General features: G+C 62.9%; 2 protein-coding genes across 2 annotated transcripts in view; both read right to left on the reverse strand.

The window, feature by feature from the left end:
* Positions 1-7494, reverse strand: part of LOC142473206 (receptor tyrosine-protein kinase erbB-2-like) — a 9609-nt gene extending 2115 nt beyond the window's left edge. The window contains 13 exon segments of the mRNA XM_075580409.1: positions 58-183; positions 993-1109; positions 1111-1176; positions 1380-1453; positions 1456-1476; positions 2125-2268; positions 2379-2454; positions 3895-4050; positions 5532-5717; positions 5908-6006; positions 6904-7026; positions 7174-7313; positions 7447-7494. Coding sequence (XP_075436524.1) covers positions 58-183; positions 993-1109; positions 1111-1176; positions 1380-1453; positions 1456-1476; positions 2125-2268; positions 2379-2454; positions 3895-4050; positions 5532-5717; positions 5908-6006; positions 6904-7026; positions 7174-7200 — 1215 coding nt within the window. The 5' untranslated portion in view covers positions 7201-7313; positions 7447-7494.
* Positions 7495-8051: 557 nt separating this feature from the next.
* ERBB2 (erb-b2 receptor tyrosine kinase 2) overlaps positions 8052-18096 on the reverse strand; it is an 87307-nt gene continuing 77262 nt past the window's right edge. Inside the window, 14 exon segments of the mRNA XM_075580146.1 lie at positions 8052-8213; positions 8503-8593; positions 9566-9698; positions 10690-10889; positions 12164-12180; positions 12182-12255; positions 12463-12536; positions 12757-12883; positions 13024-13140; positions 13443-13479; positions 13481-13585; positions 15972-16087; positions 17310-17396; positions 17683-17817. Of these exon segments, the coding sequence (XP_075436261.1) occupies positions 8052-8213; positions 8503-8593; positions 9566-9698; positions 10690-10889; positions 12164-12180; positions 12182-12255; positions 12463-12536; positions 12757-12883; positions 13024-13140; positions 13443-13479; positions 13481-13585; positions 15972-16087; positions 17310-17396; positions 17683-17817 (1475 nt within the window).

Consider the following 18096-nt stretch of genomic DNA (forward strand, 5'->3'; position numbering starts at 1 on the left):
CTCTGCAGGAGGCTGTTCTCCCTGCTCTCTCTGGGGAGGGGCGGCTCGAACACGTACTCCCCCTCCGCTGAACGCGTCGGAGCCGCTGCCCCCCGACCTCTGCGACAGGGTCCGGGCCAGCATGGAGTCGGCGGCGTGAGCGTCCTCCGGGAAAGCCTGGTCTATCTGCGTCTCTGCGATACTCTGCGGAGGGAGAAGAGAATCAATCGCAGCCGGGGCACGGCGGCGGCCCGGTGAAGGGAGGTGAAACGCGTTGAGTGGTGGGCAGACTGCGCGGTTCTTAGCGTGCTTCATAACATTAGGACATCAGGCCAGTACTGATGTGTTAATGACGTCACCATGAGTTGGAGCAAGTATTGCAAATCTATTGTGTATATATATATATATTTTTACATGCGGTCCTTGGTTACTTGGTTCTCCGGACAGAATCCGTCCCGCAAACCGCCGTGGGATTGCGGGTCCAATGTTAATCCACGGCAGGGAGCGTCGGATAATCCGTTCCGACGTCGGATAATGCATTCCGCGGAACGCGTTATCTGGCGCCGGATAATCCGTTCGACGGATAACGGACTGACAGACGGCGAGGACCACGTGTGTGTGTGTGTATATATATATATATATATATAAGCCTAGCAAATTTGAAAAAAAAACACAGTGTGACCACATTCACACGTCTCAAAACAGCTCTGCCACCCTGCCCCTCCCCCATTATTACCCAGCATACAATGCGTCCCTGCAGCCAGGGGTTCTGGGTGATGACATACAAACGAGCTCTCACCGTGTGTCACCTTTTACTTCTTGTCCATTTTAACATGGACCCCCTATCAGCTAACATCGTAGGAATACTCTCCTAAGTGCACACCGTGGACTCAGGACGCTGCAGTGATATGTAGAGTTACCATCACGTTCATTGTTTTCCCTCTAATAACCGGGGTAGACTAAAGCCTACAAACAGAGAGGAGAGGTGGGAGGGGGAGAGTCCAGGCTGGTACCCTACCCGCGTGGATGAGATGCGGCTTTGGTGCCCCGCCGTGGTCTCCTCGGACCCGAAGAATCCCCTGGTGAGGGACCAGATACTCCTCCGCGTCCACCAGATCATCCATTGCCGACTTCCTGCAGCAGAGCGCTGTAAAACTGGCTGGTCAAGGGGCTCGCTTGGGCCATGAGCTCCTCATCCTGCGGGAGAGAAGGGTTCAGCCAAGGTCTCTAGTGGAGCAATGTCCTCTAGGGCAGGGGCATTATAATGAGGCTCCATGAGGGGGGGAAGAAGAGCTGGCCCCCCAGAGCTGATACCAAGTGAAATTACTAGACCCCGCGTCTCTCCTAGTCCAGCTAAAGAAGGGGCTGGACATCCGCCCGTCCAAGGTGGCTTCCCGTACCTCAATGACCACGAAGCGCGTGGGATCTCGAGCCATGCGGGTGAACTCGTTGACCAGTTCCCGAAATTTGGGCCGCATTCCGAGTCTATCATCCAGCCTACAGGGAGAGAGGGGGAGAGTGACTAAGAGAGAGAGAGAGAGAGGATGGGAGAGTGACTAAGAGAGAGAGGGGGGGGGAGAGTGACTAAGAGAGAGAGTGAGAGAGGGGGGAGAGTGACTAAGAGAGAGAGAGAGGGGGGGAGAATTACTAAGAGAGTGAGAGGGGGGGAGAGTGACTAAGAGAGAGAGTGAGAGAGGGGGGAGAGTGACTAAGAGAGAGAGAGGGGGGAGAGTGACTAAGAGAGAGAGAGGGGGGGGGGGAGAGAGTGACTAAGAGAGAGAAGGGGGAGAGAACACACAAGAGCTGGAGAGGAATGGTAGGACAAGTGAGAAGTGAGAGAAGATGGGGAGATAGAAGGAGGGAGAGGGGGACAGGGAGTAGAGTCACGAAGAGAGAAATGGAGGAGAGGGAGAAGGAAAGAGAAAGATGACGAGAGGAGGGAAAGGAGACAGGAAGAGCGTAGCTAAAGAAAGATGATGAGGTGTGAAGACCATAAGTTATGGAACGTCGCGAACGGAAGAACGGAAAAAGATGGCTGAATACAGCATGACGAGGAGAATAGCCCAATAAGAAGAGTACTAGCTACCCTTCCTCGAACCGTCTACCCAGAATTGCCTCTCCCACCCTCTCCCTGCCCCCACTTACATTTCACCATGATCATGTATACATCTATGGTGCAGATCGGGGGCTGGGGCAGCCTCTCCCCCTTCTCCAGCAGGTCAGGGATCTCACGGGCAGGGATCCATCGTAAGGTTCGCCCCGAGGTCATCAGCTCCCAAACCGTTACACCTGGGGGGGGGAGGGGGGGACGGCGTCGGAAGGGGGTGGGGGTGAGATGCCGAACAAATAAACACTCTTACCCAATGTGAATCCTTTACCCCCCCACACTCCCTACTCACCGTAGCTCCAAACGTCGCTCTGATGAGTGAACCGCCTGTGCAAAATAGACTCTAACGCCATCCACTTAATGGGGACCTGGGGAGGGGAGAAGGGGGCAGGCGGTGAGATGCAGAGAAGGTCCAGGAACCATCAAATCGGGGAGATGTTCAAGATCTGGGTCCCACAAACCCCGGCAATGTCTACGATGCTATTGATGTCTCCCAATGCATGAGACTGCCCTCCAAATGGTCAGACCGCCTCCCAATGCATGAGACTGCCCTCCAAATGATAAGACCGCCTCCCAATGCATGAGACTGCCCTCCAAATGGTCAGACCGCCTCCCAATGCATGAGACTGCCCTCCAAATGGTCAGACCGCCTCCCAATGCATGAGACTGCCCTCCAAATGGTCAGACCGCCTCCCATGCATGAGACGGCCCTCCAAAGTATTCAGACCGCCTCCACTGCATGAGAGTGCCCTCCAAATGGTAAGACCGCCTCCCAATGCATGAGAGTGCCCTCCAAATGGTAAGACCGCCTCCCAATGCATGAGACCGCCCTCCACATGGTAAGACAGCCTCCCAATGCATGAGACTGCCCTCCAAATGGTAAGACAGCCTCCCAATGCATGAGACTGCCCTCCAAATGGTAAGACCGCCTCCCAATGCATGAGAGTGCCCTCCAAATGGTCAGACCGCCTCCCAATGCATGAGACTGCCCTCCAAATGGTAAGAACGCCTCCCAATGCATGAGACTGCCCTCCAAATGGTCAGACCGCCTCCCAATGCATGAGACTGCCCTCCAAATGGCCAGACCGCCTCCAATGCATGAGACTGCCCCTCCACATGGTAAGGACCGCCTCCCAATGCATGAGACTGCCTCCAAATGGTAAGACCCGCCTCCCAATGCATGAGACTGCCCTCCAACTTGTAATACCGCCTGACGGTGAATGAGACCTTCCCAAGCAGAGAGGCCGCTTTTCCACGATTAAGACCCCTCTCTCTCTCTCTCTCTCTGGTTCCTGCTCTCTCTCTCTCTCTCCTGGTTCCCTGCTCTCTCTCTCTCTCTCTGGTTCCCTGCTCTCTCTCTCTCTCTGGTTCCCTGCTCTCTCTCTCTCTCTCTGGTTCCCCTGCTCTCTCTCTCTCTCTGGTTCCCTGCTCTCTCTCTCTCTCTCTGGTTCCCTGCTCTCTCTCTCTCTGGTTCCCTGCTCCTCTCTCTCTCTGGTTCCCTGCTCTCTCTCTCTCTCTCTGGTTCCCTGCTCTCTCTCTCTCTCTCTGGTTGCCCACAAGTGGAGCTCACTCCAATCACGTGAGAGAGCCCTCCGGCGCCCGCCGCGTTCTGCAGCCGAGACCGGCCCGGCTCCGCCTCTGCTCTTACGACTTGACCCCTGGTCAGAGGAACATCTTCTGTCCGTGCGAGGAGGACCGGTCTGTGTTATTGCCGCCTCGTCACGGAGACGGGAAAGGGAGCGCGGGGAGATGCGTAGGAAGGAGGGGTCTGCACGAGGGTGGGACTGAGCCACGTCTCTGGCGCTCACCTTCCCACCGTCGGCGTGGTACTCCGTCTCGTCCACGTCCAGCAGCCTGGCCAGCCCGAAGTCCGTGATCTTCACGTGTGTCGGGTTCTTTACCAGAACGTTCCGTGCGGCCAGGTCTCTATGCACCAGCCGAACCTCCTCTAGGTAGGTCATCCCCTGTAATACACGCAGATCAACGCACGCCCCGCACGGGACGCCGCACGTAGGAGCCGCACGTAGGAGGCCATACGTAGGAGCCGACGTAGGAGCCGCACGTAGGAGCATACGTAGGAGCGCACGTAGGAGCCATACGTAGGCGAGCCATACGTAGGAGCCCGCACGTAGGAGCCGCACGTAGGAGCCGCACGTAGGAGCCGCACGTAGGAGCCATACGTAGGAGCCGCACGAGGAGCCATACGTAGGAGCCATACGTAGGAGCCGCACGTAGGAGCCGCACGTAGGAGCCGCACGTAGGAGCCGCACGTAGGAGCCATACGTAGGAGCCGCACGTAGGAGCCATACGTAGGAGCCATACGTCCCTTCTATCTGTGTGACTGTCGTCCTATATGGTAGTTGTGATATAGCTGTAGCATAGTGTTAGGGCCGCATGGTTACCTCTGTGGTTGGGTGTTATACCGAGGGCTGCATTGTTACCTCTGTGGTTGGGTGTTATACCGAGGGCTGCATTGTTACCTCTGTGGTTGGGTGTTATACCGAGGGCTGCATTGATAACCATGATTTGGTGTTATACTGAAGTGCTTCACCATGCTGTCATATAGAGGTCTACCTTATAACATATACGCACAGCATGTGCTAACGTGAGCTCCTCCTCCTCTTCTCTCCCTCCTTATGCCGACTCCTCCTCCTCCTCCTCTCTCTCTCCCTCTCTCCCCCTCTCTCCCTCCCCTCCTCCTCCTCTCTCCCTCCTCCTCTCTCCCTCCTCCCTCCTCTCCTCCTCCCTCCTCCTCCTCTCTCCATCCCCTCCTCTCCCTCCCCCTCCATCCTTCCTCCTCTCCCTCCTCCACTCTCCCCTCCCCCTCCTCTCTCCCTCCCCCTTCCTCCTCCTCTCTCCCTCCCCCTCCCTCTCTCCCTCCTCCTCCTCCTCTCTCCCTCCTCCTTCTCCCTCCTCCCCCTCCTCTCCCTCCTCCTCCTCTCCCCTCCTCATCTCTCCCTCCTCCTCTCTCCCTCTCCCTCCCCCTCCCCTCCTCCTCTCTCTCTCGCCCTCCTCCTCTCTCCCTCGCCCTCCTCCTCTCCCCCTCCCCCTCTCCCCCTCCCCCTCCTCCTCTCTCCCCTCTCCTCCCCCTCCTCCTCTCCCCCTCCTCTCTCCCTCCCACCTCTCTCCTCCCTCCCTCCTCCTCTCTCCCTCCCTCCTCCTCCTCCCTCCTCCTCCTCTCCCCCTCCTCTCTCCCTCCTCTCTCCCTCCTCTCTCCCTCCTCCTCTCTCCCTCCTCTCTCCCTCCTCTCTCCCTCCTCTCCCCCTCCTCTCTCCCTCCTCCTCCCTCCTCCCTCCTCCTCCTCCCTCCTCCTCCTCTCTCCCTCCTCTCTCTCCTCCTCCTCCTCCCTCCTCTCTCCCTCCTCTCCTCCTCCTCTCTCTCCCTCCCCCTCTCCCTCCTCTCTCCCCCCTCCTCTCCTCCCCCCTCCTCTCCTCCCCCTCCTCACCTTGGCTATCTGCACACACCAGTTGAGCAGGTCTTTGGACGCGATGCGGTCCTTGTTCTCCCGCACGTAGTCCAGCAGGCAGCCGTACGGCATCAGCTGGGTGACCAACTGCACCGTGGACGTGAGGCAGATCCCCAGCAGGCGGCACACGTAGGGACTGCCCACGCCGGCCATCACGTACGCCTCCTGCAGGGGGCGCCAGCGCAAGGCAATTACTTCACCGGAACTACACCAGGTGCCCGCCGGCCCTCTTGCCGGAAGATTCCCTCCCCGCCTCCCCACCACATGCAGTTATGGTGACTAAGTAATGACAGTGCTGCTCCCCGCCCGGACGGCCGGCGGGGCGGTAATTTGGGGCGAAGGCACCGGTACGTACGTCCAGGATCTCTTTGTTGGCTTTGGGCGACGTGTTCTCCCGCAAAACCTTGATGGCCACCGGGATTTTGATGTTTTCTCCGTCGGGGATCCAGATGCCCTGAAAATCGGAAAAAGGGGGTCGCCGAGGGTGAGCGCGGGCCGCCGAGGGTGAGCGCGGGCCGCCGAGGGTGAGCGCGGGCCGCCGAGGGTGAGCGCGGGCCGCCGAGGGTGAGCGCGGGCCGCCGAGGGTGAGCGCGGGCCGCCGAGGGTGAGCGCGGGCCGCCGAGGGTCATGGGAACGGGTGGGGTGGACAGACGGACCAAGGTCATTAGAGAGGTGGGGTGGACAGACGGACCAAGGTCATTAAAGAGGTGGGGTGGACAGACGGACCAAGGTCATTAAAGAGGTGGGGTGGACAGACGGCCCAAGGTCATTAAAGAGGTGGGGTGGACAGACGGACCAAGGTCATTAAAGAGGTAGTGTGGACAGACGGCTCAAGGTCATTAGAGAGGTGGGGTGGACAGACGGCCCAAGGTCATTAAAGAGGTGGGGTGGACAGACGGCTCAAGGTCATTAAAACGGTGGGGTGGACAGACGGCTCAAGGTCATTAAAGAGGTAGTGTGGACAGACGGCTCAAGGTCATTAGAGAGGTGGGGGTGGACAGACGGCCCAAGGTCATTAAAGAGGTGGGGTGGACAGACGGCTCAAGGTCATTAAAACGGTGGGGTGGACAGACGGCTCAGGTCATTAAAGAGGTAGTGTGGACAGACGGCTCAAGGTCATTAGAGAGGTGGGGTGGACAGACGGCCCAAGGTCATTAAAGAGGTGGGGTGGACAGACGGCCCAAGGTCATTAAAGAGGTGGGGTGGACAGACGGCCCACCCGCCCAAGAAGGGGGTTGTTTGAGGAACGTAATGTCACCCCGGGTCAGCGGGTGGTGGGGGGGGATTGGGGGGATTGGTTAGGACCCTCAGGATTGGGGGAGGGGGGAGGGTGGGGGGGGCTTCACCTCACCTTGTACACCGTCCCAAAGGCGCCAGACCCCAAAATCTTCATTTTCTTGAGCTCCGTCTCTTTGAGGATCCGCATCTGGGCCTGGTTGGGGAGGGCCCCGCTGGGGGTCAGCGGCTCTACCAGCTGGACACATGGAAGGGGGGGGGGGACAGACGTGAGAAGGAGAGCTCGGGATTGCCTTGGCACCCCCCCCCCCGGTCCCATACACAGGGAGCTCGGGATTGCCTTGGTGCCCTCTCCCCCCCCCCCCCCCCCCCCCGCCGCACGCACCTCGTTCTCCTGCAGGAGGCGCCGCATGGTGTATTTCTTCTCCAGCTGCCTTCTTGCGCCGGAACAGCAGCACGACGCTCAGCGTGATGACCATCAGCAGCAGCACGCTGCCCACCACCGCCACCACCGTGGATGTCTGGCTGCGGAGGGACGGGAGGTCAGCGAGGAACGCGCGGGGGACTCCCGGGCTGGACCCCACGCTCGGGGGAGACAGACACAGCGCTGATGGACCAGCGCGCCCCAGAGACCCCTCCCCCCACGGAAACCACTTACCTGCTCTTCTGTTCCAGGGGGCAGCCGTTCTCGTCCTGCAGAGTGCACCTGCCACATAGAAAGAGAGCGTCAGCGCTGCGCTCTCACCCACCAGGAACGCGTGACCTCCACTCTCCCTCCCCCTTTCATGCAAGGGCCGCCGGGTCTCGGCTGCTTTTAGGCGTACGACGCGCGGGCAATAGTGCGCCAATTCCGACCAAGGCCTTACACACCGGGACACTGATTACAGGAGGGAGTGTGTGGCGTTACCGGGATATTGTCTCTGCCGCCGCCGCCGCCGGTAACCCTCAGGCTGGGCAAGGAGGGGCACGTTAGAGGCAGTGGCGTAGCAAGACATTGCCGCCCCCCCCCCCTCCCCCCGGGGCAAAATGGTTTGTATTGCGGTGGCCGCGCATGCACTAGCCGGCTGGTCACGCGCATGTGCGACCGGCGGGCTCCGATCCCGCATGCGCGACCGGCAAAAAACGCCAAACACGGTTGGCAAGCGCTCCTCACATGCGTGCGCGGTCGGCAGATCAGTAACCCTAGCGAGCGGGCCCCCCCCGAGAGCGCGGGCCGTAGCCACGCCCCTGGTTAGAGGGCAAGGCGACGCGAGGGCGACTCTCTTACGAGTGCGAGCAGTTGACGGGACAGAACTGGCAGACGCCCCCCTTGTCTGGGTACTTCCATATGGGCACGAAGTAATCTCCCTTCACCCCGCTGGGGCACCGCTCCACGCAGGCCGCACCGTCCTTGTGGTGAGCGCACGCCACGCACTGGTCGGCGTCCTGGGAGCAAAAGGATTCTGGGAGTTAATTTACAGAAGACCCTAACCGACCCCCCCCCCCCCCCCCAAAAAAACAAACAATGGAGGGTCTACAGACCTGCGAATTCGGGGAACTATTATGAGGTAGGTAACTAAAACATGGCTCTTTGTAACCCTTTCACTGCCAGGGGCCCAACGACGCATTGCAGCGCAAATATATATATATATATATATCCTTTAGCACTAAACTAGTGATGCGGGCGCATTATGTGATACGTTTATGCGTTCATTTTCCCGCTGTTTCTACCCACCGGGCCGGAGCAGGTCTCGGTTCCGTTCTGGGGGAGGCACTGGGGGTGACACGTCACACACGCGGTCCCATTGACGTGTTCCCGCTGCTCGCTGCGGAGACAAAAACTCGGTATCGCAAGAAGGACAAGAGGTCGTCGCGGCAAACGAGGACCGCCCCCGTCTCCGACCCCTTCTCACATTCTCGCAACGACCTTCGCCGACAACACCACTGACTCAGACACCCCCCCCCCCCGGACCACAACGCCACACCCCTCCCCCCGACCACAACGCCACACCCCCCTCCCCCCCCGACCACAACGCAACACCCCCCCCCCAGACCACAACGCAACACCCCCACCCCCCCCCCCGGACCACAACGCAACACCCCCCCCCCCGACCACAACGCAACACCCCCCCCAGACCACAACGCAACACCCCCCACCCCCCCCCGGACCACAATGCAACACCCCCCCCCGACCACAACGCAACACCCCCCCCAGACCACAACGCAACACCCCCACCCCCCCCCCCGGACCACAACGCAACACCCCCACCCCTCCCGGACCACAACGCAACACCCCCACCCCTCCCGGACCACAACGCAACACCCCCACCCCCCCCGGACCACAACGCAACACCCCCCACCCCTCCCGGACCACAACGCAACACCCCCACCCCTCCCGGACCACAAGGCAACACCCCCACCCCTCCCGGACCACAATGCAACACCCCCCCCCCCCGGACCACAACGCAACACCCCCACCCCTCCCGGACCACAATGCAACACCCCCCCCCCCGGACCACAATGCAACACCCCCCCCCCCCACGGACCACAATGCAACACCCCCCCCCCACGGACCACAATGCAACACCCCCCCGGACCACAACGCAACACCCCCCCCTGGACCACAACGCAACACCCCCCCCCCTCCCGGACCACAACGCAACACCCCCACCCCTCCCGGACCACAACGCAACACCCCCACCCCCTCCCGGACCACAACGCAACACCCCCACCCCTCCCGGACCACAACGCAACACCCCCCCCCGGACCACAACGCAACACCCCCCCGGCGGACTCACCCATCCAGGACATTGCAAGACTCCACGCAATCGTGCCCCCGCAGGAATCCATCGCATCGCACGCACTGCGACGGCCCGGGGCCCCAGCACTCCCCGCCAGCGCAGAGGCGGAAGCAAACCTGCGCGTCTCGCTCTGCGAGGTACACACGAGACAAAACGCTGCACTCTCTCTGCCTGGCCCCCGCGATTCCGGCAACGTCGCGTCGTGTAACCCCGCCTCCCGCGTCACGCCGTGTAACCCCGCCTCCCGCGTCACGTCGTGTAACCCCGCCTCCCGCGTCGCCTCGTGTAACCCCGCCTCCCGCGTCACGCCGTGTAACCCCGCCTCCCGTCGTGTAACCCCGCCTCCCGCGTCGCCTCGTGTAACCCCGCCTCCCGCGTCACGCCGTGTAACCCCGCCTCCCGCGTCACGTCATGTAACCCCCGCCTCCCGCGTCGCCTCGTGTAACCCCGCCTCCCGCGTCACGTCGTGTAACCCCGCCTCCCGCGTCACGTAACCCCGCCTCCCGCGTCACGTCGTGTAACCCCCGCCTCCCGCGTCGTGTAACCCCCCCGCCTCCCGCGTCGTCGTGTAACCCCCGCCTCCCGCGTCACGCCGTGTAACCCCGCCTCCCGTCGTGTAACCCCGCCTCCCCGCGTCACGTCGTGTAACCCCGCCTCCCGCGTCACGTCGTGTAACCTCCGCCTCCCGCGTCACGTCGTGTAACCCCGCCTCCCGCGTCACGCCGTGTAACCCCGCCTCCCGCGTCACGTCGTGTAACCTCCGCCTCCCGCGTCACGTCGTGTAACCCCCGCCTCCCGCGTCGTGTAACCCCGCCTCCCGTCGTGTAACCCCGCCTCCCGCGTCACGTCGTGTAACCCCCGCCTCCCGCGTCACGTCGTGTAACCCCGCCTCCCGCGTCACGTCGTGTAACCCCACCTCCCCCCCCGCGTCACGTCGTGTAACCCCGCCTCCCGTCGTGTAACCCTGCCTCCCGCGTCGCGTCGTGTAACCCCGCCTCCCGCGTCACGTCGTGTAACCCCGCCTCCCGCCTCCCGTCGTGTAACCCCGCCTCCCGCAACCCCCGCCTCCCGCGTCGCGTAACCCCGCCTCCCGCGTTCGGTTTGTAAGATTTGAGACGTACCGCACGCGGCCGGAGCCCTGTTCGCCGTCAGGAGATCCGTCTGCCTCCGGTTCCGGAATATCCGGGGCCACGGGACGCTTCCCAGGAAGCAGAGGTTTGGGTTGGCCTGGATCAGCGCCAGGCCGCTGCTGATTTCCGTCAGGGAGCGCAGGCCCAGGGACGCGATGGAGAGGTTGTGGAGGACCACGGAATAGGCGCCGCTAGGAGGGAAGAAAGGAGGGACGGGGGGGAGGGGGGTGGGGAGATCGAAAGAGCGCGTCAAGGAGGGGGAGATCGAAAGAGCGCGTCAAGGAGGGGGAGATCGAAAGAGCGCGTCAAGGAGGGGGAGATCGAAAGAGCGCGTCAAGGAGGGGGAGATCGCAAGAGCGCGTCAAGGAGGGGGAGATCGCAGAGCGCGTCAAGGAGGGGGAGATCGCAAGAGCGCGTCAAGGAGGGGGAGATCGAAAGAGCGCGTCAAGGAGGGGGAGATCGAAAGAGCGCGTCAAGGAGGGGGAGATCGAAAGAGCGCGTCAAGGAGGGGGAGATCGAAAGAGCGCGTCAAGGAGGGGGAGATCGAAAGAGCGCGTCAAGGAGGGGAGATCGAAAGAGCGCGTCAAGGAGGGGGAGATCGAAAGAGCGCGTCAAGGAGGGGGAGATCGAAAGAGCGCGTCAAGGAGGGGGAGATCGAAAGAGCGCGTCAAGGAGGGGGAGATCGAAAGAGCGCGTCAAGGAGGGGGAGATCGAAAGAGCGCGTCAAGGAGGGGGAGATCGAAAGAGCGCGTCAAGGAGGGGGAGGCGCAATACTTGTCAACATTGGAATATCGAAGTAGAAACGAGTAGAAACCGAGCAAAATAATATATATATTTTAATGGAAAAACTCGAAGACTTTTAAGTGTGAGACGCCACGAGGCGTCATAATGAGCGAGAGAGTAATTCCGATAAAGGTTTGGGTGCAGAGGGGACAGGGAGAGTGACAATAGGGATGGGAGACATACGATGAAGGTTTGGGTACAGAGGGGACAGGGAGAGTGACAATAGGGATGGGAGACATACGATGGAGGTTTGGGTACAGAGGGGACAGGGAGAGTGACAATAGGGATGGGAGACATACGATGAAGGTTTGGGTACAGAGGGGACAGGGAGAGTGACAATAGAAAGGGATGGGAGACATACGATGAAGGTTTGGGTGCAGAGGGACAGGGAGAGTGACAATAGGGATGGGAGACATACGATGAAGGTTTGGGTGCAGAGGGACAGGGAGAGTGACAATAGGGGTGGGAGACATACAATGAAGGTTTGGGTGCAGAGGGGACAGGGAGAGTGACAATAGAAAGGGGTGGGAGACATACAATGAAGGTTTGGGTACAGAGGGGACAGGGAGAGTGACAATAGAAAGGGAAAGCTGATGGATGGAAGAGAGACATAAAGAGACATGTGGAAGAGGGGTGCCTCCAAACCCCGGGAACCCCAAGTTGCCGGGGGGAAGCCACTCACTTGTAAAGCACGCGCCCCCCGGATCACACGCAGGTTCTCGAACACCCCGAGATCGCTCAGCTCCGCCGGCCACGCGTCGACGTAAAAATACCCTGCGACACAGGCGAGAGGTGCCGTGACCGAAACGCCAGCGCGCCAAAAACAACAGCCTCGCGATGCCCCGCGTCCCCTCGCCAGGCAACACACGCAACTCCGTGCGCGTCTGCTCAATCGCCAAAACGCTGCTTGCGGTGGCAGCCAGGCCCGCGGGAAGCTGGTTATAGCCACGGAACATGCCACGCGCTGGGCGGCGTCAGTACCTGTGATTTCCTCTAAGCTCCGGAAGACTTCCAGGCTCTCGGCGGTTAGATTTAAGCTGTCGTTGGCGGGATTCCTGCGAGATACAAAAACAAAATCCACGGAGAGACCGTGAGGTCGGACGCTGGCACGGGGAAACCGGTTATTGCCGCTTTCCCCACCGTCTGCGGACTGGGAATGTGGCACAGATCGACCTCCCCCCCCCCCCCCCACGCCTCCTTTTTGGGTTGGGCGGCACTGGAAGGGCAGACGCTGGTGAGGGGGGAGGGGAGTGCGAGCAAGAAGGAACCGCTCACCGTTGGAAGGATTCGGAGAGGAACGCAAGGTTCCCGAAGATTTTGGTGCAGCCCTGGAAGTGATGGATGATGGAGGCGTTCACGGCCCGGGCAGCCTTCAGGAAGTCCATGCCCAACCCATAACACACTGCAACGGGAAGGTTCAAAGGTCAGCGGGACCCTCACACACACACACACACAGCCCCCTGGAACTCACGCTCACGCCTCGCCCCACGCGACTCCCCGCAACGCCAGGAGACAAGCAGGCCCGGTCGCACAGCGGCTCACCTTTACTGCACGGCTTATTGCACTTTTCACACTTTTGCACGCCTCCCGTGGTCACCTCCTGGCTATTTTGGGGGCAGACAAGGGTGCAGGAGCCCACCTCGGTAGCCAGATAGTTATCTGTGCAACAGAGAAAGCGCTCAGCCGCGTGCGTGAAGAGTGGATCAACGGGCAGAAATGTCGCCCTTCGTACCGTGCGAAACGAGTAGGGAGCGAGTCTCAAAGACTCACAGCAGTAATTGCTGCCTAAGGGGCTCCTACCAAGCACTGACTCAAGGGGCTGGCTACTTATACACCCAGCACATGTCACTGTGTACGTTTCCTTTGCTGCCATGTAACCCCCCTCCCCCCCATATATGTTTTGCTTCCGTCCCCGGGGTGTTGTTATCTCCCGGGGGCCGCGCCGGGGGCGAACCACTTACACGGGCAGGTGCGGACGCAGCTGGCGCCGAAGGAGTACCCGCCCGTCTTTGTTGGGAACCGACTCGAAGATCTCGGGGTTGTAGATGGAGAGCGGGGGGCAGTGCAGCTCGCACATCCCGCTGTGGTTAAAGTGCCGGCAGGCCTGCGGTGACAGGGTGACAGGGTGACACAAAGGGAAGGGGGAGCTGGACCTCCCACCGCAGGGTGACAGTGATGCTGTGTCCCGTGAGTCCCCCCCCTCCCGCAGGGTGACAGAGTGCCCCGTCCGTCCCACCCCCGCAGTGTTCTCACCAGGCAGTCGGAGTTCTTGGGCCCGGTGCAGCCGGCAGCACACTGCGTCCCTCCCCCCCCCCCCCGCAGGGTGACAGTGATGCTGTGTCCCGTGGGTCCCCCCCCCCCCCCCCCGCAGGGTGACACTGTGTCCCTCCCTCCCCCCCCCAGGGTGAGACTGCGTCCCTCCCCCCCCCCCCAGGGTGACACTGCGTCCCTCCCCCCCCGCAGGGTGACACTGCGTCCCTCCCCCCCCGCCCAGGGTGACACTGCGTCCCTCCCTCCCCCCCCCCCCAGGGTGACACTGCGTCCCTCCCCCCCCCGCAGGGTGACACTGCGTCCCTCCCCCCCCCCCCCAGGGTGACACTGCGTCCCTCCCCCGCAGGGTTCTCACCAGGCAGTTGGAGTTCTTGGGCCCGGTGCAGCCGGCGGCACACTGCGTCCTTCCCCCCCCCCCCCCAGGGTGACACTGTGTCCCTCCCCCCCCCCCCCCAGGGTGACACTACGTCCCTCCCCCGCAGGGTTCTCACCAGGCAGTCGGAGTTCTTGGGCCCGGTGCAGCCGGCGGCACACTGCGTCCCTCCCCCCCCGCAGGGTGACACTGCGTCCCTCCCCCCCCCCCCGCAGGGTGACACTGCGTCCCTCCCCCCCCCTCCCCCGCAGGGTTCTCACCAGGCAGTCGGAGTTCTTGGGCCCGGTGCAGCCGGCGGCACACTGCATCCCCCCCCCGCAGGGTGACACTGTGTCCCTCCCCCCCCCCCCCCAGGGTGACACTGCGTCCCTCCCCCCCCCCCAGGGTGACACTGCGTCCCTCCCCCCCCGCAGGGTGACACTGCGTCCCTCCCCCCCCGCCCAGGGTGACACTGCGTCCCTCCCTCCCCCCCCCCCCAGGGTGACACTGCGTCCCTCCCCCCCCGCAGGGTGACACTGCGTCCCTCCCCCCCCCCCCCCAGGGTGACACTGCGTCCCTCCCCCGCAGGGTTCTCACCAGGCAGTTGGAGTTCTTGGGCCCGGTGCAGCCGGCGGCACACTGCGTCCTTCCCCCCCCCCCCCCCAGGGTGACACTGTGTCCCTCCCCCCCCCCCCCCCAGGGTGACACTACGTCCCTCCCCCGCAGGGTTCTCACCAGGCAGTCGGAGTTCTTGGGCCCGGTGCAGCCGGCGGCACACTGCGTCCCTCCCCCCCCCCGCAGGGTGACACTGCGTCCCTCCCCCCCCCCGCAGGGTGACACTGCGTCCCTCCCCCCCCCCCCCCGCAGGGTGACACTGCGTCCCTCCCCCCCCCCTCCCCCGCAGGGTTCTCACCAGGCAGTCGGAGTTCTTGGGCCCGGTGCAGCCGGCGGCACACTGCGTCCCTCCCCCCCCCCGCAGGGTGACACTGCGTCCCTCCCCCCCCCCCCCCCCCCCCGCAGGGTGACACTGCGTCCCTCCCCCCCCCCCCCCCGCAGGGTGACACTGTGTCCCTCCCCTCCCCCTCCCCCCCCCCCCCCAGGATGACACTGCGTCCCTCCCCCCCCCCGGGGTGACACTGCGTCCCTCCCCCCGCAGGGTTCTCACCAGGCAGTCGGAGTTCTTGGGCCGGTGCAGCCGGCGGCACACTGCGTCCCTCCCCCCCCCCCGGGGTGACACTGCGTCCCTCCCCCGCAGGGTTCTCACCAGGCAGTCGGAGTTCTTGGGCCCGGTGCAGCCGGCGGCACACTGCGTCCCCCCCCCCCCCCCGCAGGGTGACCCTGCGTCCCTCCCCCCCCCCCCCCCCCCGCAGGGTGACACTGCGTCCCTCCCCCCCCCCCCCCCGCAGGGTGACACTGTGTCCCTCCCTCCCCCTCCCCCCCCCCCCAGGATGACACTGCGTCCCTCCCCCCCCCCGGGGTGACACTGCGTCCCTCCCCCGCAGGGTTCTCACCAGGCAGTCGGAGTTCTTGGGCCCCGGTGCAGCCGGCGGCACACTGCGTCCCTCCCCCCCCCCCGCAGGGTGACACTGCGTCCCTCCCCCCCCCCCCGCAGGGTGACACTGCGTCCCTCCCCCCCCCCCCGCAGGGTGACACTGCGTACCTCCCCCCCCCCCCCCCAGGGTGACACTACGTCCCTCCCCCGCAGGGTTCTCACCAGGCAGTCGGAGTTCTTGGGCCCGGTGCAGCCGGCGGCACACTGCGTCCCTCCCCCCCCCCCGCAGGGTTCTCACCAGGCAGTCGGAGTTCTTGGGCCCGGTGCAGCCGGCGGCACACTGCGTCCCCCCCCCCTCCCCCGCAGGGTTCTCACCAGGCAGTCGGAGTTCTTGGGCCCGGTGCAGCCGGCGGCACACTGCTCGTGGCAGCAATGCGTTGAGTGCTTCCCTTTGCAGCGCAGGCAGCCGCTGTCACAGATCGAGCTGGTCACTGCGCGGGGACACAGCGCAGGGGTCAGGCCAGAGGCCGCAGAGCATCGCACCGCAGAGCATCGCACCGCTCACACCTAACCCTGCAGAGCATCGCACCGCTCACACGTAGCCCCGCAGAGCATCGCACCGCTCACACCTAACCCTGCAGAGCATCGCACCGCTCACACCTAACCCTGCAGAGCATCGCACCGCTCACACCTAACCCTGCAGAGCATCGCACCGCTCACACGTAGCCCTGCAGAGCATCGCACCACGCACACGTAGCCCTGCAGAGCATCGAACCGCTCACACGTAGCCCGGCAGAGCATCGCACTGCTCACACGTAGCCCTGCAGAGCATCGCACCGCTCACACGTAGCCCTGCAGAGCATCGCACCGCTCACACGTAGCCCTGCAGAGCATCGCACCACTCACACGTAGCCCCGCAGAGCATCGCACCGCTCACACGTAGCCCTGCAGAGCATCGCACCGCTCACACATAACCCTGCAGAGCATCGCACCGCTCACACCTAACCCCGCAGAGCATCGCACCGCTCACACCTAACCCCGCAGAGCATCGCACCGCTCACACGTAGCCCTGCAGAGCATCGCACCGCTCACACCTAGCCCTGCAGAGCACCGCACCGCTCACACCTAACCCTGCAGAGCATCGCACCGCTCACAACTAACCCTGCAGAGCATCGCACCGCTCACACATAGCCCTGCAGAGCATTGCACCGCTCACACCTAACCCTGCAGAGCATCGCACCGCTCACACCTAACCCGGCAGAGCATCGCACCGCTCACACCTAGCCCTGCAGAGCATCGCACCGCTTACACGTAGCCCTGCAGAGCATTGCACCGGCTCACACGTAACCCTGCAGAGCATCACACCGCGCACACATAGCCCTGCAGAGCATCGCACCGCTCACATGTAGCCCTGCAGAGCATCGCACCGCTCACACCTAACCCTGCAGAGCATCGCACCACTCACACGTAGCTCTGCAGAGCATCGCACCACTCACACGTAGCCCTGCAGAGCATCGCACCGCTCACACGTAGCCCTGCACCGCTCTTAGCCCTGCAGAGCATCGCACCGCTCACACGTAGCCCTGCACCGCTCACACGTAGCCCTGCAGAGCATTGCTCCCCCCTCGCCCCGCAGAGCATCGCTCCCCCCCCTCCCCCCCGCAGAGTATCGCTCTCCCCCTCCCCCCGCAGAGTATGACGAAGCTGACTCACAGATCTGGCAGTTGTCCGCCCCCTCTCCCCAGCACGCGCCCGCCGCCCCCGACGGAAGAGAGCCGCAGACGGGGGAGCACGGAGTACCTGCGGAGGAAACACCGCGTGCGCTGTCTATCAAAACGCAACAAACATCTCGCTGTAATATACGCCGCGTCGGGGGGGGGGGTGTCTGCGCCGCGGTGAGGGATGTCCGCGGAGAGCGGGAGGCGTCGGGTGTGGAGTTAATCCGCATGTTGGCGCCGGTCCCTGTGCTGAAAAACGGGTGCCATTTTTCTGCGTTTGGGGCTTTGTTTCTCTGTCCCCGCGAAACGCGTCAGACGCGGGTTAGGGCAGGGTACCCCCCTCTCCCCCTCCCCCATTGTGTACTCACACTGCCGGCTCCCGTCCTGCAGCACGACGTCCCTGCGGAGGCCGTTGGCCTGGCTCAGGATGTCCGTCCACTTGAGCGTCTTGTGGAAGCAGAGCTGGGTGTTATCCTCCATAATTACCCCGCCCTTCAGGATCTCTGCGGAGGGTAAGAGCCGGGCGCAGTCAGTACCACCCCTATAACCGCCCCCCCCCCCCCCATCCCTGTGTGATACGCACAGTGACCTCACCTGTTGTATATACACGCACAGTGACCTCACCTGTTGCATATACACGCCCAGTGACCTCACCTGTTGCATATACACGCACAGTGACCTCACCTGTTGCATATACACACACAGTGACCTCACCTGTTGCATATACACACACAGTGACCTCACCTGTTGCATATACACACACAGTGACCTCACCTGTTGTA

Source organism: Ascaphus truei, chromosome 23 (assembly GCF_040206685.1).
Source record: "Ascaphus truei isolate aAscTru1 chromosome 23, aAscTru1.hap1, whole genome shotgun sequence".
In the NCBI taxonomy this organism is placed as follows: Eukaryota; Metazoa; Chordata; class Amphibia; order Anura; family Ascaphidae; genus Ascaphus; species Ascaphus truei.